Genomic DNA, 25,954 nt, shown 5'->3' on the forward strand with positions numbered 1-25,954 from the left:
CTCAAAAATTAACATTTGTCATCATTTGCTTGCTGTCTTGTCGTTCCAAACCAGTATGCCAAACAATGAAAAACATTTTAGATGATGATTAATATTATTTTTATTACCACCATTATTATTATTATTAGTAGTAGTGTTTTTACTTTCTCAAGCAAAGAATGAAACTCAAATGGCGGTTGGTGTAATTGACATCTTGGTGCTCCAAATATGAGTTTGCTAATGCTTGAATGAGATTTGGAAGCTATTAAGGGGAATATGATTCGATTTTTAAAGAATAAAACTTTTTTCAATTAAGTCTGTCCTTATTGCAGAAGTCTTGACATACAGTTGGACATATGGACCACTTTTATTGTGTTTTCTTTTACAGTTTTTCTGGGAGCTTGACAGAATGTAGACTAAAATTTGTTGGAAAAGGGCAGCATAAACACTCTTCAAAATTTCTCTTTTGAGTTTTACGGAAGAAAGTCATGGAGCAACATGGCCGAGTAAATGATGACCGCTTGAATTTTTCAAGTTAAATTTCCATTAAATATGCATAAGCTTTAGTGTTTATAGTCTGTGTGCTTCTGTGCAATTGTGGTTGTTAGTTTTTCAGACTGCAGTGTACATTTAGTTCTGGATAGTGATGTCGATCTCACATATGAACCGATCACCTTCGTACGCATTTTCCGAGCTCTTCGCGTGGCTTGATGAGAAGATCTGGGTCCCATCGTCTGTTCCAAGAGTAATGAAATCTCTGGCAGCGTGTGTGCGTCTGTGTTCGCACAGGGTCTCATATAAAAGCAGTGCAAGTGAAAACCCGCTGACAGCTCGGTGGGCGTCTGCTGTGATTGGATGAGACAGAAAGGGGGCTGGAGGACTCGACTGTCCCTTCGTGACCGCCAGGAGTGTACATGGATTAAGGTGTCAGCGAGGCTCATGAAATCAGAACAGACATGCCACCAAGACATCCAACAGTGTACATTACACAAACCAGCCAAGAGTCCCCCAATACACTTCCTCAACTACTTCATATGGAGGCACATCAAAACTGTTTTATATCCCCTGCTGCACACACATGCACATTCATATCATTCAGCAACGTGATGTTTTCTCACAAGAACATTTATAGGTCAAGAAAGTCCGTAAATGCATAAAAAACACTGCAAATGTGTGCTGTTTTCACACAGCCGCTCTGTTATTTTGCCCAGCCAAACAGGCACAAACACATTATTAAACAACATTATTAAACCGCATTTCCCACAATCCCCCGTTTTGCGCTGGGACACTGGCTGTTCCTCGGAAAGATGTTGCCATATGGATTGACCGCTCTAGAGTTCCAATACCAACACACTGCACAGAGCTTACAAGCAGACACAGTGTCCCTTACAGCCCACTAATAACTATACAAATGCTAGTTATTTCCTACCCAGTCTGTCTGTCTCGCTGTGACTGTTTTTGTCCATTTCTCTGTCTTTTTTTGAAAGGACACAGCTGTGTCCGTATTGTGAATGAGTTTGTCTGTGGTCCTGAACACATGCTTTTCTTATGTGATCAGGTGAATAGTCATGTGCCACATTTCCAACTTGAGTATTTAATAAATAAATTAAACTAAACATTAATTTAGCCTTGCATGAAAAGCAGTAATGTTTTAAAAACATTAATATCTATATTCATCTATTTTTTTAAATATATATCCGAGAACAAAAGTCTGTTTAACAATTAAAATCATGCAGCAAATTCAATGTTTTGACATAATCATGAATACCGGTAATTATGTTATAAAGGCATTTGACATAAAGTAAATAATCTTTTGTCATATATTTACACACACTTTTTTTATTTAAAATATAGGTCTATCAATCACTTCAAACCAGAATTTGGTCCTAAACTAGCTGCTACTTGTATGTATGTTATTTTATAGTATAGTGTATAATATATTATATTATTACTTTGATTTATTTTACTAAATTTATTTTCTAAGAAATTAAAGTCACAGTTTGTTTTTCCTAAAATGTATTTATACCCCACATTTTAGTAACTGGTTTTGAAAAATTTGAAACCTCCATTTACAGAGAAATTAATAGAAAATAAACAGCTCAAATTATATAAATTTTTTAGTTATACTGTATATTTTTGTAAATATGAAAAGAAATGATTACATCATTTAATAGTTGCAGACCCTATTCATGGAACATGCCTTGTACTCACAGATTTACTTTGCTCCGCCCTCTTTCTGACACTTTCTTGATGCTAATTGTACATTACGTGTCTATATCGTGTTTTCGTATACAAACTTTAATTTATTTGCCAGACTTGCCCTTTTACACACACGTAAAAGCCCTTGTGCGCAGCAACCGGTCCGTCCATACATGACAAGCTCTTGGCGGTCCGAGTGGAAACCTACTCAACCTCAGGTCGAGACTTTAATAAAGCTAATTAGCGGGGCCTAAACGTCACCTTCAAATATTATCCTCAATAAACCAGAACAGTCCTCTTTCACCCAGTGCCAGTCTAAAGAGACCTCTGAGGCCAGACACTTTGCTGTATTTTTAACCAGCATGACACAGTAAGGATTTACTTTATTTTGTTCTATTTTTGTGCCTGGTTGTTATTTTAACATATTCTGTATGGAGTCAAGCTATCTTTGAATGTCTTCTGCATTCAGACTTGGTCCGTACACACATGCATGTAGTCATGGTCACTCGCCTTGTAAAGCCTGCGCTGTTTTTGTGTTTTCACAGTGTTTTTTTTGCAGCAGGAAGACACCTGTGTCCTTTTAGAGGACTTTTATGAAAGAAACATTATGGCTGACTCCTTTAATTGTCAGGGGGAAGTGAATTGATTTACTTTTCATTAGATGAGGCCCTTGACCCGGCACTTTAGACGGCCGTAATGTCACTAATTATTTTGATGACTTCAGCATGATTGTGTTTCCATGTGTACACACACACACACACACACACACACACACACACACACACACACACACACACACACACACACACACACACACACACACACACACACACACACACACACACACACACACACACACACACACACACACACACACACACACACACACACACACACACACACACACACACACACATAATGAGGTCGTATCCTGTTGTGATGTAATGGGGGACCTTACACAGAGCCTCCAGGTGTGAGTTGGGTGTCTTAGACCTCAAAACAACACACAGACACACATGTACCGGTGGCTGTGTCTAGGCCATGCTTGACCGCTGATAGCTTGTCTCTACTCAACTATGGAGAGTTGAAGTCGGGGCAGCATCTAGGTGCTTTTCCCTTTTCACAGACAATACTGTTTAATATTTAATTACATTTAATATAATTTTTCATTATTATTGTTATTATTACTACTACTATTACTACTACCGCTATTGATTAATATTATTTTAAATAAATAAAAATGGTTCGCCCCCTGAAACTTACTTTTTCAACTTTCACTTTATTTTATATATATACTCAATTTTTTTTTATTTTATTATATCATTTAAATTATTGTTCTTATTATGATCATCTTAATTTATTTATATATTATTTAAAATAAATAAAAAAGCTAGACTTTGTTATTGTTGTTTTGCAATAATTCAAATTTACACAATTCAAATTGAAATCATATTGTCATATTATAAGCTTCATACCCCCTGAAACTCAACCTTTGGTCTCTACAGGCTCAGTCAGTTGCGGTTGAGGCTCAGGTAAATTCAGGACTATCGGAGCGCATTGCCACACTCGAGCAGGAGGTGGCGCGTTACAAGGAGGATGCTGGGAAGTCACAGACCGAGGTGGACCGGCTCCTGGAAATCCTCAGAGAGATGGAGAATGAGAAGAATGACAAGGATCACAAGATCAACGAGCTAGAGAGGTACACACACACACACACACACACACACACACACACACACACACACACACACACACACACACACACACACACACACACACACACACACACACACACACACACACACACACACACACACACACACACATACAGTTGCTACCATCTATCCCAAACCCTTTATAATATAAACGTGGTTTATTTAATTTATGAATGTTTTACATACTGAAGATGTCCCCAGATGTCTGGAAAGGAAGATTTTGTCAGATTTTTGTCCCCCAATTGTTGGATTCTCTACTTGTCACCCTCTTACTCCATTTCTGTCAGCTTTACCATGTTGTTTGTTATGCATGTGATATTTCAGTTGCATGTTCGGTTTAGTGTGTTTAGCCCAATATTTTACTATTCATTCTTTAATTTGTGCAACTTTAGTTTATTTTCCATTCTCCATCTGGCAATAAAGCCTTTTCTCGTATTTCTCGTAAAAGTAAATATGCAAGACTTTCTACAGTATTGGTAGTACCGAGTGCAACAATTGTGACATTTCCCTTGTATTGGGTATTGACAGCCACCATTTTGGCATTGTGAAAACCCTAGTATACATGTATCTTTGTGTATATTGCCACTAAAAGATAGGTGACCACACCAGTCCAAAATAGTGCACTTGATGTTGATTTGTGCTCTTGTTGCCTTGTAGTGTCCTTGAAGTCCATAGGGCGTCCCATTTTTCATTGTGTAGTTCAATTGGGTGCACATAAGTGGCCAGGGTTGCCCGCACAACTTGCCTTTTTACTTTTGGAGAACCGCCAAGACTGAGAGATCTGTATGGCACAAGGATGAAGATGAGGGTGACAATGTTGTTCCTTGTCTTCCTCACTTTTCTGTTTGTGTTCTCTGTTAGCTTTCCTTCTCACCCACTCAGTCATCTCTTATCCTCCGTTTATTTAGGCGTCAGACCAGGAATGAGTCGCTGGAGATTTGGAGGGCAGCTTCAGCAATAGCATTATGGGATGTTGGCATTGTCATTAAGCATGTCTAGTAGATCCATGGCAGTCATAGACTGTAGGTTTAGTACTAATCCCCAACACGTTGCTCTGATCCCAAAGTATGCTCTGTGTCCGTAGACATGGATAATAAAGTGATTAAGCAACAAAGAGCTCCATAAATGAACACTTTATGAATTGCACACCTTCAACTGCATGTCTGCTCCTCCCGGAGCGTTTTTCTAGACATTTTGCACTGTAAACATCTGTGTTTTCGGCCTGTGTAATTGGACTAATTAATGAGAGGCAAATATAGACCTTTTCACATCTTCACAGCTCTTATAAATAAATAAAGATAATGAATAATTGAAGTAGAGCTGGAGTGTAAACAGACAAGAATGTGAGGGAGAGTCTGGCCCGGCGGTAAAGAGGTCACGGATGTGGATGTTGTGCATTGACAGTCGTGTGCTACTCCCTTTCACCCTCCATCAGGCCTTTCAAAGACCGTTCCCAAGCACCAGCGTCTACAGAAAGCCCCGCTTTAGCCTGACAGGGACATTTATTTGCACTGAGGCTCTTGCTGTTGAATACTGGAAGTGTTTTTGGTGGATTTCTGTTGTTTCATAAATATTAATCTGACTTGCGTTGAACGTCTCGCGCTTTACAGATCCGCGTTAGGAGAGGATTAGACTAAAACAAACTCCATATGCTTGGCTCGATGCATCATTCATGTCAACTGAGAGAAGATTTCTGAAATAAACACCAGCCGCAGTTGCTAACCGTGGCGCTCCGAGCTAATTACCGCTCAGAGCCAGGTTATGTTCTCGAAACACACCGGGGAGTTCGGTTCTCAAAAACCTCCCATTGTTCTTTCCGTGTCTTATTTTCCCGGCACTCTGGAGTTTGACTCTTGATGTGGTTTTGACGGAGAGTTTTTCAGACAGATCCTCTTCTGTTAGCGCCTGCGTCTTTAATCAAGACGCGAATGGCAGGTAGAAGCGGCGCGTTCTGTTCAGAGCGAGTCAGGATTACCTTTCTCACTCCGAGATGGAGAAGCCAAAGCTCCTCTTGTTGCAGATCAGTGGTGCGGAGGCAGGTCTTGTTCGAAAATGCCTTCAAAGTCACCGAAAAATGGCAGAGGTTGAATTGGGGCATTGGGGTATTTATTTCATAAATTCGGCAGCTGTAAATTCGCCGGTAATTATGGAGGATTGTAAGACTCACTGTTTGAGAGGGAGCTAAGATGGGAGGGTGAGACTGAAGAGACGTGTAACAAAGAAATAGAGGTTGAACACAACAGAAGCACGATTTGTAAGGATAGCAAAGCTGATTCTCATGGTTTTTTAAATGTGTGCTTTTTATGTTTATATGTGTTTTATAAGCTCCGTTTATGTTTTGTCACATCGTTTGGGGGCTTTTCTCTGGAAATTTTGATATCAGGTTAATTGTGAATTATCATATTATTTTGCATAATCAATTTTAAATCAATTCACATCTGTTTTGTATTGACTTTATATGGCCTTTGTATGTTTTCTTTAAACTGAGTAGCATGTGAGGTGTATTTTTGTCAATGTTTTTTTTCCCCGTTCAGTACGTGTGTATCAGAAGTCTACATGTACTTTTAACTCTTTTGTCTTACCCAGCTTTCCAAGTTAACCCAGCTCACTCTGTGTGTATTTCACCTCTATTTCTCTCTTTCTTCCTCTTCGTTTCTTTTCACTGGAATGCTGTCTACATCTCAGTCTGGCTTCAAGGTCAGTATGCCTATGTATTTCCTTGCTTGCACTTCCTTTGTACTGCAAATCAACTTCTTTACGTTGTAACACACAAACTATGTGCTGCTTTAACAGGGCCCACTCTGTAAATCATTTTAAGGATGGTTCGAAGGATCTGGGACTTGTGTTATTGAGGGGCCGGTGGGGGGGACACTGTATCCGCTAGATGGGGGTAAAATAATTCAGTGGTTGATTGTGGTGTGGTGGTGCCCTTGGGCGATGCACTTAACCCCAATTTGCTCTTGTTGCCTCCATCACTCCCCTTGGACTTGCTTCTAAAGTTTCTATGGAAAAAAACAGAATTGCTCTGACCTGAATTGATTAAAGGTTCAAAAGAAGGAATGAGGAAACCTGGGAAGGTCAAGCAGGCACTACAAACAGAAGAGCTTGTCTTATTAATGCATGCCAACTTACCTGTGAGGTCTGCTGAGATGGCGTTCAGAAGAAGAAACGAACGACTCGCCAGAGCTTCTGCTGATAGAAAGGATGTGGGAAAAGAACGAGGGAGAGTACTTGCAGAACTTCTAATTGGAGCGTAAAGAATCTCCATCAGTCATTTTCTCCCGCGTGGTGTTGAAAAGCTTGTCTCTTCTGCCAGCGCGCCGTCAATACGGACACGTCCCTCTACAGCTGGGATCTCGGCGTTCGGCTTGTTTATCATGGTTATTATTTGCATCTCTTTTTAGTTTGGTCTGGAACAGAGACTTGTCAAACTGTTTTATTTTTTCCGCTCTTGTTGCTCCACTAGAAAACAAGCTGAGTGTTAGGGAGCGCTTGACAGAACTCTCTCTCTCTCTCTCTCTCTCTCTCTCTCTCTCTCTCTCTCTCTCTCTCTCTCTCTCTCTCTCTCTCTCTCTCTCTCTCTCTCTCTCTCTCTCTCTATCTCTATCTCTATCTCTATCTCTATCTCTATCTCTATCTCTATCTCTCTCTCTATCTCTCTCTCTCTCTCTCTCTCTCTCTCTCGGCTTTTTTTAATTTATTCTCTGGATCTCAGGATCTCAACAAACATAGCCGATTTGATATCTCCCCCAGATGAAGGGGTTCAGCGTAATGAAAAGGAATCCGTGTCACTCTGAAATGAATTTTCCCCAGTGTTACGCATTTGCTGCTGAGCTCCAGGGCCTCTTGATTTAGTCTACAAATGCTTGACAATAAATGTGATGTGCGTCGTTCCCTGAAGTCTTTTTCTTTGTTTCTGTCCTTTTCTTCGCATTTTTTTTTTTTTTTGGTTTCTCTTGTTTTTTTTATTTCTCACTCTATTTTGGCTATTTTTCTTTTCATTCTCTTGTTTTCATTCTCTTTCTTCTCTTATTTTGTCTTTATACCTGTATTTCTATTTTTGTTGTTGTTTCTCATTCTCTCTTCCTCGATCTGTCTCTTTATGGCAGTCCCTGACTTGTCTTTTGTTTTATTTTTTTTATGTAAAAAAATTACATATTGTGTGGGTGTGTGTATATGTATATGTATATGTATATGTATATGTATATATATATATATATATATATATATATATATATATATATATATATATATATATATATACATACAACAAAGTATTATACTTTTATTGACATGATTGATTTGTTTATAATGTAAAAAAATTTCTTACTTTTTTAAAATATATTTTAAAAAATTGTTTTGCTCACAATATTAAATAAAGTTTTTTTAGCATTATTGTTTTATTTATGATATAGTGTTTTTGGTATAATTTATTTGTTCCTATTATTATTACATTTTTTATATCGTATTTTATTGGCATAATCATTTTGCACACAATATTAAAATAATTTTCATTAAACATTAACATACAGTATTTTATTTTGTCAACTTATAATATATATGTAATATATATTATCGGTCTATGTAATGTATAGTATTTTGTCATTCCTCCTCCTGTTTTTCCTCTCTGTTCCACCTCTGCTCTGTTTGTGTAATTTAAGTCACCGTTACTCATTCTGGAGAAGGTAGAAGGCTGTATTTCTGGGTTGTGTCTCATTATTGCGGGAGGCTGTTCTGCTGCGCTGGTCTGTTGGTGTCGGTTCCTCCGGCAGGTGAAGGCCACAATCCCGCACTGACAGGGAGGTCTGCTTCTCTGGGCCTGTCGACGAGTGCATACGATCCGGCCGGCTCGGGGAACACCTCCGCCTGTCTGTTGTCTCTGTGTGCTTTCCAGTTAGCTTTGGCTGGCCTGGCCTCAGGGCCGACCGCATGATTAACTAGATTAGTCGAGGTCCGTAGGGAATCGTCCGCTCCACACTGGGTGATACGTAAGAGACGCAGGGACACCCCATCGTGCACCTGGCCGCAAAACGTTCTCACAAGCCAAAGTCTATTAGGCTCGAAAAGTTAGCGCTTGCCACAGACAGAACTGTGAAAATGAGTCCCGCTATCACGCAGCGGCTCTTGCCAGCTCTCCTCCACCTGCTGCTAGAGAAATGGCCACAGCCTGCGAAGAACCCACATTTCCTGCCTTTTATTAGTCCTGAGCTCACGAACATATCCTGAACGCCAGGAAGGAGATTTCCGGCCAATATAAAGACACAATTGACATTAAAGGATAGCTTTGAGAGGGATGAGGGATGGAGTAAACACACGCACTCAAACAGTCTTTGATGGCGTTCCACTCTGTTCTCTGCTGGTCAAACAGGTCGTGGTTGTGATAAACAGAACGATTTTTGTCCTTACTCAACCTTTCTGCTGTTTATCCCATCCTGGACTGTTAGTGTGGGCACACTTATGTGCAATTCTGTCAGCGCAATTGAAAAGAAAAAGAAAAATGACATCAAAAAGTGAGCCCAAAAGGCTTGGATGAAAACGCGGCGCGGTAACCATCTCCAGCCTTCTGTGTTGCGCAGCCCGCTCATAAACGCTCGCTGGCTCCGTAACATTAGACGCCTTTCTGTTTTCTACCCAGAATTCCTCATAACGGCGTGATGGATTTATTTCTTCAACATTGATTTCCGTGTGCATTCATCTCAAAATCGCACCCAATTTTACCATTGGGTCTTGTTTTATGTTATTAAGTGTCAGGTGCGATTGAACTTTGGAATAACGTTTGCTTTAATGCCCGCCGGGCCTCATTTCTCCAGTTAAGTGACCACAGAACGTAATTGTTTAGAAATGTAGGTTCATATTATTTTGAGAAAGGAAATGTTGAAAGAGCGAACGTTTTATAAGAAGTCATTTTAAGCGTTTGCGCTTGAGGTCTGGTTTGCTTTTTGTTTTTCTAGCTTGACCTTGCAGCGGTGGTCATTCAACAACATTTGCTTTCGCCTCGTCATGGCTTTGGGATGTCAGAAAGTGCATGTCCGTCCCTGGGGCCTTAATTTGGCTGAGGGTAAATTTACTTTTTTTATTTAGTTTTTTGAGAGGTGTTTACTGGATGCAAGTTTCAAAGGCTTCATTATGCAGAAGTTTAGAATCTTTATAGCTAAAAGTTAACAAACTTTCTGATGTTTGCTCACACACTCAAGCCGATATCATGAGAATTTCAAAGTGCTTTCAAGCCTGTGAACATTGCCTGAAGCTGTTTTGTAGATGAATTATTAATTTAAAGATCTAGATGAATTACTATTTTTGATAAAATTTCAGGGTTTGAGCTCTGTGAAGATAAGATTCATTAAAAAGCATTAGGTTAGACTGGAGTGTTGAACTTTCTCCAAAGCGCACTCCATTTTCACCTGTGTTTGCGTTTTTTTTTTTTTTTTAGGTTTCTATGTTGTGTTTTGATGTTTAATTAGTGTGTTTTTCCTCTAGACACCCTCAAAATTGTGCTGAAAGATTATTTTCTTTCTCTCCCTCAGTTACAGTGCCCTGTCATAGACCTGTTTACCTGTTTCATTTTTTCCACTCATTTTAATGTTGCTTCTCTCGGTGCCTGAAGCCACACCAGTACTCAAATACAGTTTTCTGATAATATGGCCGCTAATGCAACATAAAGCTCAGTACAGAGAGGAGGAAGATGACAGGGGGTTACGCATGTGATCCAGAGTTTTATTTAGACGAAAGGAAAATGTTGGCATTGGGAAAATTGACAAAGAAGGCCCTGTAAATGGGGTCTCTGCCCTTGCACACGTGCGTAGTTGAGTTCAGTACACAGAGATGTTTCCATTTAGGTTTGTGTGTTAGCAAGAAAGTGAGACATTCTCTTCAAAAGTCTCTTGTATTTATTCCTGTTTTTTTACACAACCGTTCAAAAGTTGTTGTCTGTCAGATTTGTTTTTGACAAATGTGTTTGACTGAAGTCTCTTGTGCTCACCAAGGTTGCATTTATTTTATCAAAAAACTGTAAAAACAGTCATTTTGTGAAATCTTATTGCAATTTAAGATTACATTTTTCTGTTTTAATATATTTTAAAAGTATAATTTATACCTGTGATGGCAAAGATGAATTTTCAGCATTATTACTCCAGTCTTCAGTGTCACATGATCCATTTGTTTAAAGTTCAAAATAACAGCATTTGAAGTAGAAATCTTTGAAACATTATAAATATATTTACTGTCACCAATCAGATGAATGCGTTCTTAGTAAAAAATAAAATAAAACCCTCATATCTCAGAATTTTCAGATATTTCAAATAATGTGTATTCAAATTCATACAAATATAACTATTCTTATTCAGATTTTTAGAAATTAGAATATTGGTTTAATCTGATTATAATGGTTAGGTGAAAGTATTTACATGACACTTCCATAGTCAGAATAGAAGAGTCATGTATGTTTGTGTGGTTCAATACTTCACTGTTGTTGGACATAAAGCAGGGCTATATTTTGGGTCCATTTAAGGATTCTTTGGAATGGATATTTGATTTAATCTGACAGGATGGGCTAGATTAGAGTGTCACCATCACTTATATCTGAAGTGGAGCTCACTGGAAATATTGGCATGCGTGCTGGTAATATCAACCCCACAAAGCCTTCCTTTCAGCAAGGTTTAAGAATGTTTTTTTGTTATATTCCTGCGCCATCATGCTTTTATCACAGCATATCAAAAATACCAGAACGACTGGCGAATTACATCTGAATTAGATGTCATCGTTTCACTTTATTGTTGTAGAAGTGTTTCCCTCATGAACTCTGTGAAATGGGGTTACCTATCCCATCACATCAGAGCTCAAATGGAGACATATAAACATATAATCAAAACCCTGAATAAAGGGCTGGCCTGCAATGCATAAAAACAGTCAGCTGCTTATTGCAAGTGTAGCGGAGCCAAGCAGATGGCTTGGCCTCTTCTGGAAACACCAAATAGGAACATTCCAGTATATTTATGACCTGTTACACAAACTCCCTTGAGCACACACACACACAAAGTCTTTCTTTTGCTTTGTTATATGGTCATGTTATCTTCGAGATGGTCTTTTGACAGCACAGCACATCTTGCCTGATGTTTCCAGACTCCAGGCACTTTTATTAGATTTTTAAATAGCCATCAAATTAGCAGTGTCGGGGAAGCTACTTTGGAGCTGCGACTTTGCAGAGATGCTCATAAAATAGTTCAACTACAGTCAAGCTACACTGGGTCCTAGTAGTACTAGTTACCTAAATAATATTTCTGAAAGTATAATTGTCAGATGGTACCATTTAATTCTGCAATTAAACCATTTATCTGGCACAAAACACCAGAGCTAACTAATAAAACTGTAAAACGTGTTTATATAACTGAGCAGAAAACATTGTTTAAATAAATATTTCGGGGTTTAAATGAAATGGTGAATCATTTAAATGAATCAATGAATTGTTTGTTTAAATCAGGGAATTGTTTAAATAAATCAGGGAATCGTTTATTTAATCAGTGAATCGTTTATTTACATGAACCATGTGAATGAACTGATTCACTACAATAAATCCGATTTCCCAATGCAACATTTGTGAGAGAGGACAGAGTTCACTCTGCTGTGGGTGCAGTGATAAAAATGTGATGAAAAATGCGGTGATGTAGCTGTTTGTCATGCTACACCAATGCTTATTGGGAAAGCTACATGGGCTTGAAAGCAGCTGTTGTGCTGTAATGAATGTGTAGTCAAGTTAGAAGCATAATGCTTTTAGTCATTTTCTCTCTAACAGTCCAAGCACCTATTGTGTTCTGTGTGTTTCGAGCCTCAAGACCTCAATTCTGTTTGCGCTTGCAGCAAATTATGATTATAAAAAATATTGCATAGAGCGGTGGATGTAATAGAAGTAGACTTTCCCTCTTCATCGCCTACGCTCTTGTCAACACGCCTTCTGATCCTGCATGGATACACGCATTCATGTATAGTAAAGAGAGGACAGAAAACCTTGGGAACCTTCTAAAAAGATGGAAACACACTCACACCAGTCGTTCCTTTACTAGTATCATGTCACCTGGCTAACTCTAACCCCAAACTTTTGTATGGCAACTGTTTGCTGATGACTAGATTTGTGCTAGTTTCTGCAACTGGAGCCAGAAGACTGTGGCTTTCCTCTGGTACTTCAACACAGAGACTCCACTGTGCTCAGGACAGCTCATCCAGAAGAATGGTCAGGTTCTAGTGCCACAGCGGCTTGGCCCGATTTCTCCAAGCCTTGTTCGGCGTCACCTTGCTTCAGTGAACATGCTCTTTACGCTGCTTTTTACTCCAGAGTACCAGCCGAATTGGGATGCAGGCGTTGTGCGGAGCACCTTGGTTCTGGTTTCCTGGCACATGTAGACATGGCTTGTCATATCCCATAAGCCCCCATAATAACTCTTCAATTACCTTCCCGTATTGTGTGTCTTGGGCAATGCTCTGTGGTGTCAAGGGGGGCCGAGGGAGGTCTTTCCACAACGCTGTGTTATTACTCATTTAAAGACATTGGTGTTGGCATAGTCAGTGGTACATCTGTTCTGCAAGGCATAGGCGTAAGTTTTTTTTTTTTTTTTTGATCAAGTCAAGATGGTGAAGAGTAACCGATCCTGGCCGCCACGCTGCCAGTGCACAATACTCCGATGCCGGCCACGTAAACAGGAAAACTCTGGCGCTTGTTGGGACCGAATGACCCCAGGATTTAGGCCTGTTTGATACGACACTTCTCAGAAATGAAAACTGTTTGAATGCTCTTTTAATTTAAATATTCCTTTGTTTTTGGTAGTGCTTTGTGTTCCTGCGGGTTTCCATGCCACAGCAAATGGAGGAGGGTGAAGGATAATGAGAAAAATCCCAGAGCATAAACACAAACATACTGCCGTTTTCATTTGCAGCACAGCTTGATCTGTGGAGATCAGTTCTGCTCCCTTTTGTTGTCATTTCTGATAAGCTAGCTTATGGCTCCTCTCGTTGACCCTTCTGTTCGTACTTGGCTGCTTGCATGTGTGCAAAAGAAGAAGAAACATTTTTTTGATTCTAATTGTAGCATTTAATATTTAGTTGTATATTTTATTTTATTCAATTTTATTCTGAATGGAATCATGCATATTCTATTCCACAGTAATCTTCATTGTATACTCCATACTATTTAAAAAAACTAAAAAACATTGTGCATTATTATTATTTAAAAATATATATATATATATATATATATATTTACCCATTCCTAATTAATATAAAAAGCTTGTTATTATTAAAATATAGCTACTTTTTACATCAACATCACGTTAATTATAGGTATTTGATCTGATTTCATTAAGCATACAATAGTACTTAAAAAAAAAAATCAGAATGGAATAATATACTTTAGAGTAATGTTCATTGTATACTTCATATTATTTATTAAAACTTTGTATTATTTCATAATGTGCTTATTTTACATTCTGGATACTTTTTTTGCAGTTTTAGTTGCTATTCTGAACATACTGTTTCCTGTATCCATCCACCTCTATGTCCATCTGTGCATGTCTGACAGAAATCTGTTGTTTTGTCACTTTAGGCATATGAAAGACCAAACCAAGAAGGTTGCCAATCTAAAGCACAAAGAGCAGGTGGAGAAGAGCAAGAACGCCCAGTTGATGGAAGAGGCTCGTAAGAGAGAGGATAACATCAGCGAGAGTTCTCAACAGGTCCAGGTAAAGTACATGTGACATTTGTTATTCACAGTTATTTGATTAGTTTCGATATTTAACCCTACGGCACTGAGATGTTTCAGTGTTTAAATCGCTGCGCTTGTCTGTTTGTGGCGTTCAACACTAGACCTCATGCTTGTGTGATCTTGCCTAATTGAAATGCCGGATGAATCCCTGTTCCCTGTAATGGATTTCAGAAGGTTTTACACACATAACCACTGAAATCTGACGAGAGCAGTGGCTGTTATAGTCTTAACATTGAAACTTAACCCATAATGAGGCCAATCAACCCTTTAAGAGGGTCAAAGACCCCTCAAAAACCATGAGTTATTCACAATAACTTTGTGCAGTTTTTAAAGGTTTTCCTTTTGTGCTGCCTAGAAATGTGTCTTTTCAGAGTGATCTGTCTTTTGATTATATAAGTTAGGATGTCAGCTCCAGTTCCTCATTTGAGAATTGCTAGGATTCTTCTCAGGTAAAGAGCGATCTCATGTTTCCCTCATCCAGACCGCATTCACGCACATCCTGACCTTGTGTCCTCCACTCATTGTGAGCTTTGGATTTTGGAAAAAGAGAAGAGGAGAGAATAATTGAACGATGAAATAGGACACAGTTGTTCAGTGCGACCGCAGGAACTATTTTTGAATTATGGCTTTGTGATTGTGAAGAAGCGCCAGCGTCGGCATCCAGGTATCGGGGTGTTTAGTTTAGTTTTGCGAATACAAACTACCTCATCTAGGCTGATGTAACTTTCACCAAATTGACTATTTTAGCCCCAATTTGACAGGATGGTGGTCTGTGGTGGTCGTTCCCGCTCTTCTGGAGTGAGTTTCTGGATAAAAAGCCAGAATCAGCAGTTAATGTCTGTGAGAATCTCAGTGCAAAAAGTCCCAGTTTTTACGGAGGGGCTGTTTTTACGGAAGGGCTGTTTTTCCTCTTTGCCGTAGACCTCTGGACAACAATGCCACAGCGGCCCTCCCTTTGTTGTGGTTTTCTGTGTTTTTCCTGGCTGTTGGTTTGTTCTTTCGATCATTCTCCGTTTTCACATTTTCCTTGTTCTGTGTCATGTGTTCTTTGTTTTTGTTCGAGTTCATATGCTATATTTCTGACAGCAGGATTGATGTGCTATTGGACTTCGACCTGTGGTACCCGGCGACTGGAGCGTCTGTGTGTTCGTGCGCACGAGTACGTGTTGCGGTCTTAGAGAGCTCATTTATGACTTCAGGGCCCCAGCTTCCTCCGTGGGGTCACGTTGCCGCAAGCCCACATTGTGGCTTACGCTCCCCCGCTCGAAGCACCCTGATGCGGCTGCATCGCGGGCCTCGTCTGGAAGCGGCGACAGCTGCTTCCTTCAGCCAAGACCATCAACCGCCACCTTCCCCCACAGGCACATCACGATACGGCTTTGAGGCCCTGAGACTCTAGATCAGACGAACCCTGTGCTGATGTGCACGCTATTGGACGCATCAGGCGTGTTTTGAAGGGAAACCGATTGTTGTTGATGTTTCGATATGGTTACAGTGGTCCTGCTCCAATCAGTTGGTCAGGGTGAGCTGATAGAGAGGTTATCCCAGGACAGCAGAACAATCCTCTCTCTCCTCGCAGCACTGACCCGGCACTAAAAATGGCTTTTTTCAATCAATTAAGAAGGTTTCCATTGGAGCCCTGAGGTTGGATGTGGGGTGGTCAGTCGTGGTTGAGCACCAGAGCTGCACAAACAAATTCAGAATAGCAACTATTGACTTTGGAGAAGATTAGATGGTCAGAAGTAAAGTCTTTCACTTCTTTTTTCAAGTTTCCTGCTGGTGGCGTGGTGCTGCTTCCACATGATTTGATCCAATCAGTCCTCTAATTAGTGGTGCTTTCTTAGGCAAGGATCACTGTAACTATTCTAGCTAACCCCTAGTCCTTAATATTAAACTTTGGTGTGTAATGCATGCTCTTTAAATGAATCAGACTTAAAATCGTACAGCTTGAGGATGTGAGCTATTACTTTTGTAAGCGTTTAGACTTATAACTATTCATATTTCACGGCAAGAATTTACTCCCTTTCAACTAAAATGCTAGAATTTGAGTTAAAAAAACATTCTAAACTTAGTTTTGAATTGCTAACTGATAACTAACCCTAACCCTGGACCTGTAAACAACTACCAAAAAAACTCCAACCAACTCCCTAGCAATCAGATGGCAACATGTCTTTTTGATGGGCAAGTATCAAAATGTCAATGTCTAGTTAATTAAGTTTAGCTGTTAGTTTCCATAGGACGATCAAATGGAGTGCAGATGCTGCATGTGCAGAGAATGTGCAGTCTTTGATCAACACCCCTCAAGAGCGTGACTTTAACCTCTTCTGAATCATCCCTATCCTTTTTCATTTATCTCTCTAGTCTGATAAAACACGAGATGGGTTTTAATAGGCCTCCACATCTCTTTAGTGTTTTCGAGACATTTTCCGCCGGATACAGAGTTCCCAGACGTGCAATACGTACTGGATCATCAAGCGTACCTCTGCCCGCCGATCAAATATCATCAGCCTGAAGAAATCAAGACTTTCGCTGGGAAATGGAGAGAAGCAGGATGGAGAAAGACAGCGGGGGAGAAAAGATGACATTATAATGAAGCCCAGTAAATACCTGTTTTACTGCGTGGTTGAGTCTGTTCCCTTTTACTGCACAGTCTCACTGTGAGTGCAGCGCCAAATGCTCTGACTCCCAGCATGCCCTGTGACCAGAAGGCCCCACTGTAGCCCGATCTCCACCTTGACCGGCCTTCTTTGAAGGTAAAAAGGCAGAATAAATTAAAATGAAATTTGGGAAGAAAATAGACCTGTCAAAGAAAGGAAAGGTACATCCAGTCAACATGCTGCAGTTCAGAAAGCGTGAACTTATTCCTCTACATACTTTGTTCAATCATCAAAGTAAGTTCAGAAAAGGGTTTCCCCCACAGGTGCAGTGTGTGTACTTATCCAGAAAAGCCATTATATTGACGCCGGAGCGCCACACATTACGAATGGCGATAGTAAGCCATAGGTCTTCTGTTTATAAGTCTCCCAGCCCCTTTTATGTTTGGCACATTGTGCTCTCATGTGGTTGTAAACATCAGCACTCAAATGCAGAGAGCTTAGAGTGACACCTTTAGTGTGCAATTGTGGAACAGTATTTTATAACATTTGGTGAGTTAGGGATCATGCTGTTAAGTTTTCTAACGAGCACCAGTGGTCTTTTGTTTTTGCACACTTATGAAAGCCTGAATATATCTGTAAGGTAGGTACGATTTTTATAAAACTATCATAGCAGACAATACTGAAAAACCTGTCAACCTCCGTATCAACACGTCGTCCTCACCTATCCTTAACAAAAACATTTATATAAAGATTTTTGTGCCAGGATACAGATTCTCATTGGTCTTTCTCTTTGTGTTCACATTTGCTGGTGAATGAAAAGATCTGACAGGTGATGGCAACACACTGGAGTTAATAAAGCCAAAGTGCTGCAGGCGAATCGCAGGTTTATGGTCCTTTTTAAACACGCAGATATAAAAGAGTCAAACAGGAGCCTTTTATGACTCGTTGGCCTGCCGACGCTGCTTTTATTGAGGGGGAACATATTACTGTCCCTGGGGGGGGGGAGGCCTTTTTTCATCCTAAATGTCATTTTCTCAACCTGCCATAACAGACTGGTCACAGTGCAACATCTAGGATCCATTAGATAGCTATAGTTGGCACAGGACAGTCTTAGCAAATGGGATACAGTGAGCAAACCTGGTTTTCAAGGTTTACAGTAGCTGGTGTTTTGTTTTGTGCCTTTTTTGTTTGTTAGGTGTTTTTGTACATCTTAAAATGTGCTTTAAAAGGCTAAAACCAGCAAAGTATGCTTATTTTTTCTTTTTTTTTTCAGTAAGGAGCTGTTATGTTTCTTACGAATAGCTTGTGCTTGACCTAACAGTGAGTTGTGCGTGTAGAGGAACCATCTTGGGATTAGATGTTACATTACTGTCTCTGGCAAATTAGCGTTGGCAGCTTCAGGTTTAGGACTTTTTTGATTTCTTGAGGTCTCTGTGGAATGTTCTCGAATGTTCCAGTCTGTCTTCCAAAACCTCCAAAGACTGACGAGAGATCAGGCTCTAGCGGTAACACTGAGCAGAGGTGAAACAAAACTGCGGTAAAAATCTGCCCGACAAGGTCGTCATCACTAATGCGGTGGCGAGAGCCATTCTCAACACTCAGAGGGAAACGGAAAGAGAGAGAGAGAGGTAAAGCGAGACTGAGATGGAGAAATGGAAATGGCGCAGGAAGAAAAGCAAGAGGCGCAGTGTACTTCACACATGAAAGCCTTGATTCTGCCACTCATCACCTCTCGAGCGCGAACAGGTCAGGAGGGAGCTAACAGACGCCAGTCGTGAGACTGACACTCCAAAGCGCTGTCAGAGAGGAACTCTGGAAAACGCAGACTGGAGAACAGCAACTTTATTGAGCTGTGAGATTCAAGAGCACCTTGTTTGGTTGTAGGGAAGCAATGGGCTGCATCAGTTCGATTTATATTGTTCATGTTAGAGATGGTGCGTTAGCATGACTGCCCAAACAGTCGAAAGGAAGGAAATGCCATTTTCTCTGTGGGCTTTCCAAAACTTTTTTGTCCTTTGCGTTTTGCTGAGGAGAAGACAACAGCACTGAGTTGCTGGCCTCCACCAGAAAGCGTATGACATAGCAGCCGTTGAATAATGAATGGTAGAAATCTCAGCGCTCAACATTACAGCTATGAGAAAGGAAATCCTGGCCTAAAATGAAAAGATTGTACTGCTTTCATTGGCAAGGACACCATCTGATCGCTTTGCTAAGGAACGTTTATCCACATTAGATGGATGAAACAGAAAAATAGCCTGACTGGAGCTAAACAAACTAAATGTATTATTCCCCCTTTTTCTTGATGTATTGACATACATTGCAAAAAAATGACTGAGTTTTTAATTGGTGGGGGTTTTCTTAACCTAAAAATACATTTCCAGTAGCATTGATTGTATCTTGAATATAACTTTATTTGGTCTTTGTTAAATTACAGTATTGAGGAGGAAATATTCAGCAATGGTCTTGACTGATGAATGTGCACATGGTTTGTCTTAAAGCATATTAAAAACACCACATAGACATATACACAACATTAAAAACTTGATTTTCACCACAGGGGGTCTTTAAAACAAGATAAAAGGTCGACCCAGCTAACAAGGAACATTCTCAGAACATTCTGGCAAGGTTGTCTTAGTCATGTACAAATGTTTTTCCAGTAATGTTAATAGAACATTTGATCAAAGTTATCTAGTTTCAAAAAAATAAAAAAAATGTGTTTGATATTCGTCAAGAACAATTCAGATACCATTCAAAAGTAACTTTTCCATAGTGTTTGCAAAATTATAAAAAAAAATATGTTTATTTAACATTCACATAACCATAAAAGGTTTTTAAAATGTTTAAAATAAATTGTTTTTTTTAAAATGTTGATTAATGTTTTAATGCTTATTTAAGTTGTCATAACTTAACATTAACAAAACGTTCTTAGAAAATATTTTTGTTTGGCTGGGTGTGCAGTAAGACAAAATACACTCATTCTAAAGATTAATAAATAAATAAAAAGCTAAAAATGTCTTATGCAGTATTGCTTCTTAGATTTTTTTTTATAATTTAACATGAAAATTAGAAAGAAATGCTTTTTAAAAATAGGCTTTTTTTGCTGTGTATGTTATTGCCACACAAGTTGGCAAATACTTTGGGGGATTTTACTCTTTAAGGAGTAAGGAGCTGAGCTTGCATGACTGGAAAACAACTGCCCTAGGGTGTTACCCAGATCCAAAATGGCCGCCAAGTGAGCTGACTTGCTTAAAACAAGACTTTTCATTCACAGAGCGGCACCATCTGATACCCATCAGCCCCATATGTAGGCCCTCCACCCCTTCAATCAGCACAGAGCCTTGTTGTTTACACCCATCTTTGTTCTGCTACATCTCAAGTCTTTCTCCTCCTTCTTATGCTAAGTATTTAGCCTCAGGCCGTGTGGGACGTTCTTGCTCTCATTCTTGTGTTTTTTGTTTTTTTTTGGGTCCACTGTCATGTACATAAACTAGTGTCTTTGAAACTGCCCCAGTGGCTTCCCTGCTGAGGGCAGAATTTCCCCGCAGAGATACTTTGATGATAATGACTTTATGCTTTGAAGAGCCTGTTTTATGACACGTTGTGCCCAGACAACCGTTATCGTTCAATGCAGTGATCATAGGACTGTGAATTAAAGGTCAGCTTCCCACCACCAGAGGCAGAGGGTGGAGAGACCTGAAGGTCTAACACACCTGGCCAATGTTTTTCCTTATGCTCATATTTTTTTCTTTTTTTACTCCTCATAATGGGTGTTTACGCGTTTACTCTGAAGAACAAGCATAGGGTCAGCTGTGCCACTCTTTTCTTAAAGGAAAAGTTCACTCAAAAATTAAAACTCACCCTCAAGTCGTTCCAAACCTGTATGAGTTTCTTTCTTCTGTTAAACACAAAAGAAGATATGTTAAAGAAGGTTGGTAACCAGACAGTTGATGGCACCCATTGACTTCCATAGTAGGATAAGAAAAATACTATTAAAAATCAGAAATCAATATATAGTTTATAAATATATAATGTTTTACAAATCTCATCAGTTTTCTTAATCATAGGCAGCTGTATAGCATGGGCTTTTTCTAAAATCATAATCATACACCATTTGGTAAATTTAGGACATAACACGATTTATACACTGACACATCTTACCTCACTCCCCCTTCATCAAGCCGTCATCTTGATGTAGAACATGCGGAAAGCGGCGTAAGATGGGGAGAGAGAGAGATGTAGAAAGACGGAGTTGGATGATGCCGGAAAGGGCTCGCTTCAAAGAACCACATCACAGGAGGTTATAGAAGTGAAGTAAACAGTATTCGTAGCACTCAGATCTGTAGTAACCACAGCACCCAGAGGCTTGATATCCAGCTCTCTTGGGAGCGTTTCAAAGCCCTGTTTTGAGCTCGTCATGGAAGCTTAGATTTCTTTCTGCTTGTCACTCACTTTAATTCCCTCCTCTCCTGGCCTTCTTGTTATTGATTGCGTTCACAAATTAACAGCACTCAAGTTTATTGTGGCCCACTTTCAGCTACTTCCTTTCACATTTTCTACCCTGTGATTGTTCACAACGGTGGATTCGTTGAGTGTCTACTGAACTCACATTGGGTTTGTTGTCTCTCTCGACTATCTAAAGAGTCAAAACTTAATTAATACGGTCCAGTCTGGCAGAGAATTTTATTGTAGTCCGCCTGTGCGGCAGCCTCCGTCTCCGTGATTTCAGAAATCCATTTCAACTCAAACCAGATCCAGGATCGGGAGCTCGGGATCAGATGGTGGCGGTAGGGGAATCAAATCCGCATGTTCTCATTTCTTTAATAGACTTCCAAGGTCTTTTTTTTTATTGGGCCTGTTTGTTGGCGTATGTTGTTTGATGTTACCATGCTTTTGGCCGTCTTTTACGCTTTCCCCGGCCAGGAAGGATGGACACCTGCTGCTCCATTCCGGTTCTTTTTTTTTTTTTTTCAAACATTTGCAATTCCTCTCTCTCGCACCTAGAACGATACAGAAGAATCCTCACGCTGGGAAAATGTATATCATCATCTCATCTTTAAGGGACATCTGCTACCAAACCCTTCACTTTGGCTGTGTCTTTTCTTAGACTTTTAGCTGAGGTCATCTTGCTGTTTTTGGGTTATTTTAAATAATGGCTTACTATGACCTAAACTCTTCACCCTAATGAACTGCTGAAACCGCTTGAGTCAGTTTCTGTCTCCGTGCGTCCTGGGATGGTGCCGCGACACTACGAACACATTCAGTTCCGTTCCTTCCAAAAAGAAGCCACAGATGGGAACAAAACAACCTTGTGTTGAATTAGGACACCGCTGGTTGAATATTTGTGTGTGAGTGAGCATGCTAGACAGCTGCAAGTCATTCTGCCCCAACTGTGTGAGCTGAGCTTTTGTTCTTCAGGCTCGTCCTGCTCATCTCCTAATTGGTTGTGCAAGCCGCGGAGAGCTGGGCAGATTCCCCAGCGAGCCCCACCCGAGCCCGGACGGTCCCTACGGTACAGCATGTGGCTTTGATTTGTGGCTTCCCTGAGGTGTCTCCTTCTATCATCTGTGTGGTTTTGGCACCAAAAGCATTACCGTAATGAGATATTGACCGAGCAAAAAGGATTACTGTCGCTTTAAATCAAACCAAAGTGATTGCGGTCTGCCTGCGAGAGGAAAGCGCAAGCTAAATATGGTCAAAATAAGATAGAAGAGAGAGCCATTATACCACATGCTGTGATCTGTACCCCCATCACCCTCCTCGTGTCCTGAACTTCCTGTAATTGCTGACCTTGGTTACAGAAAAATCCTTCAGATTCAACAGATGCATCTGGTTATCGACATTGCCTCTTGTTGCAGGAATTTGTGGTGTGGGATTCCAGATGAGAATGATGAAAATGGTGTCTGGGATTGTGTGCATCAAGCCTCTTGTCTTGATATTGAAAGTTGAGGCATATAGTTGGAAGGAATTTTAGTGACAAAATGTTCTGTCTTAAAATTGCATGTTGTCAATGTTTTGAATGAATTTAATGTGTCAATTATCCCCAATTATATCCCAGAGAATAAATTGAATAAAGTATATCCTGAAATAAAGTATATCCTGAATGTAGATGGCTTTGGATAAAAGCGTCTGTCAAATGCATAGAAAAATAAAATAAATCAATAATGAAACATCAGGTTAAAATCAATTTGAAAAAATCCTTCACAGTCAATTTTGCATGTTACTGTGTTTGGCTCAAAAATCACTCAAAACTTAGATTGTTCTCTAAAGATTTTCATACAAGAAATGTTACTCTTTTATCTGGGTGGGAAGACCTGTTAAGGCAAAATGTTATGAACAAATTAATTCTGTATCAATTATACCTTACTTGCATATAATGTACATTTTGGTAACTTTAAACCAACGGTTCAAATTATCAGGAAAGGCATATGAAAATAATGCATCACATGAAAGGCAGTTGCTTTAGATTTAAAAAAAAAGCATGCCAAAAAATGTTTGCCAAATACATAAATGTCAAAGTTAAAATGTTAAATCACCGCCATGGTTAGTTTTGCATGCTAGCTTTTTTGTAAACATTTTAAAACCTCTTGATTTTTCTCTCAGGATTGTCTGGAGCAGGGTGACAGATGCATCTGGTTATTTGTGTACCTTCACATTGCCTCTTTTAGCAGGAATTTGTGGTGTGGGATACCAGATGAAAATGTTCGCTGTGATCATCGGCGTCTGGGATTGTGTGCAACAGGCCTCTGTCTTCATATTGAAGGCTGATGCTTTTAGCTGGAAGGCAGTTTCTCAGCATGGAGGCCATTACCACTGTAGAGCTTCATTTGAATGAATGGCAGTTTGTGTGTGTATATGTGTGTGCAGCGTCTGTTTGCTCTGTTGTGTACGTCAGACTGCATGTTTGTAGAGGTCTGTACTAAGTGCCTCAGGTCTGCCAAACGAGTCAGGACTTTTGTAGCCGATTCTGAAATGTGGGGGGAAAATGAAATGTGAATGTTCCTTGAAATGGAGCAGCGTAATGAACTCAAGACTGTTCCCATATTCAGCACTGCTCTGGCGTTTCTCCACGTATCCCACAATGCCTATTCATTTGAGTCCCTTACCATTGCGTTCTTTCGCTCTCTAGCACACTTTCAATCTGACTTCTTCTCTGTTCATCATTTTCTCTCTGTTTTTTCAATTTCCAAATAAAATCAATCGCAGGCGTTCGTGATAACTAGGTTTGACCCCTTGACCCTGTTGTATGTGTTTGCCCGAGCAGAGAGTAGACGCTTGAAGTAGTGTGATTTCACTCTTGACTGGCGAGACCTAGATCTGCGCCGTGTCATCATGTGAGCAGACTGAACATGAGTCACGTCCCTGAGACGGACAGCTTGGGTTGCCCTCAGTTACCGCAGTCCTTGTATTCATAATGTTTATACCTCACATGCTGTGAAATGACTGCATCTGGTTTTCTCTGAACTACCTGCTGCTACACTTGTTCATTATTAAGGGTCAGTTTAGATGTGCATTGTGTACTATCTTTGAACAAAGCTCATCAAATAAAATTTCACAGTCAGATTAAATAAAACAATCATATAATTCAATTTCATTTAAAAGGCAGTTAAGTCCACGTATTGAACTGTACCTGACATCCTGCAAACCAATCTGTATCAGTTAAAAGTTTGTCAGTTGTACTTGATAGCATTTTGTTGAATGTTAACAACATTAAATGTTTTCCCCCCAGGATTCTCTGCAGCAGAAAGACGAACGCATCGAGGAGCTGGAGGAGGCCTTGCGTGAGAGTGTACAGATCACGGCTGAGAGAGAAATGGTGCTGGCACAAGAGGAATCCGCTCGTGTAAACGCTGAGAAACAGGTGAGAAACAGATGAAGCCCAAGGCTCATTAATATGCCAAGTAGACTTTCCCTTTGTTTTTTGGACTGCACATATTGTTCACTTACTTTTTTTTCCCACATTCAAGTCATTTTTATTTAATACATTGTGCCTTTTAATTTGAGTCCGAATAGAAGTTGTATTAGGTAAAACATTTTTTTACATTATTATTATTATTATTATTTTTTATTTTTTTTTACAATCCATTACAGCTTTACTCCAGCTCACGCTCCAGGAGATGTTTGACAACATTTTGGATAGTTATTTTGCACCTTTCCAGCCAGTTGGCAACAAGATTAGGCTTGGAGCAGCCAGCTTTGGCAGTATTGAGACTTCAGCTATCATAGTCCTTAGCTTTTCAAGTGTGATAAACAGTCATGTTCTCTGGTAACATTATCCAATAATGGTTCTAAAGAGCTCCTGTTTACTATTACAACGAGAACGGTGATGTGTTACATGAAGCAAAATGTGTGCGGTAACATCAATGTGGTGCTAGCCAAATCCTACGGCCATCTTTCCATTGTGGTTCCATTTCCTCCCAGTTAAACATCCTGTCCAGTGTTTACACTTAACTGTATGCACATCTACGCAAGGCTAGCATCTCCCAGGCTGGGTTGTAATGGCTTTTGCTTGGCGAACGTATCGCTCCTGCTAAAAAGCCTCCTTCACATGGCTCAGGAATCGGTAAAAAAGCCGGCCTGTCACTGCACATCACCACACCAGCAACTAGAGCCGCGCCAACCGTCCAGATCCATGCCAGCGCTGCATCACCGTGCCAGTGGTGAACATTCATGTGGCATGCATGGGTTACATGTTTGTGTCTGCAGTCAGTCTTCATTTA

The 25,954-nt window shown here is 40.0% G+C and overlaps 1 protein-coding gene across 6 annotated transcripts in view; it reads left to right on the forward strand.

The window, feature by feature from the left end:
* erc1b (ELKS/RAB6-interacting/CAST family member 1b) overlaps positions 1-25,954 on the forward strand; it is a 184,026-nt gene that overhangs the window by 58,621 nt on the left and 99,451 nt on the right. For 3 of the 6 annotated variants that reach the window (XM_079624520.1, XM_079624521.1, XM_079624522.1), the window contains 3 exons: positions 3,684-3,877; positions 14,482-14,617; positions 24,964-25,095. In XM_079624520.1, coding sequence (XP_079480646.1) covers positions 3,684-3,877; positions 14,482-14,617; positions 24,964-25,095 — 462 coding nt within the window. Of the gene's footprint in view, positions 1-3,683; positions 3,878-6,578; positions 6,591-14,457; positions 14,618-24,963; positions 25,096-25,954 lie in introns of all 6 variants that reach the window. The other 3 variants (XM_079624523.1, XM_079624524.1, XM_079624519.1) reach the window with 2 other exon arrangements.

The sequence above is a fragment of the Phoxinus phoxinus genome (genome assembly GCF_949152265.1).
Source record: "Phoxinus phoxinus genome assembly, chromosome: 9".
Classification (NCBI taxonomy): Eukaryota; Metazoa; Chordata; class Actinopteri; order Cypriniformes; family Leuciscidae; genus Phoxinus; species Phoxinus phoxinus.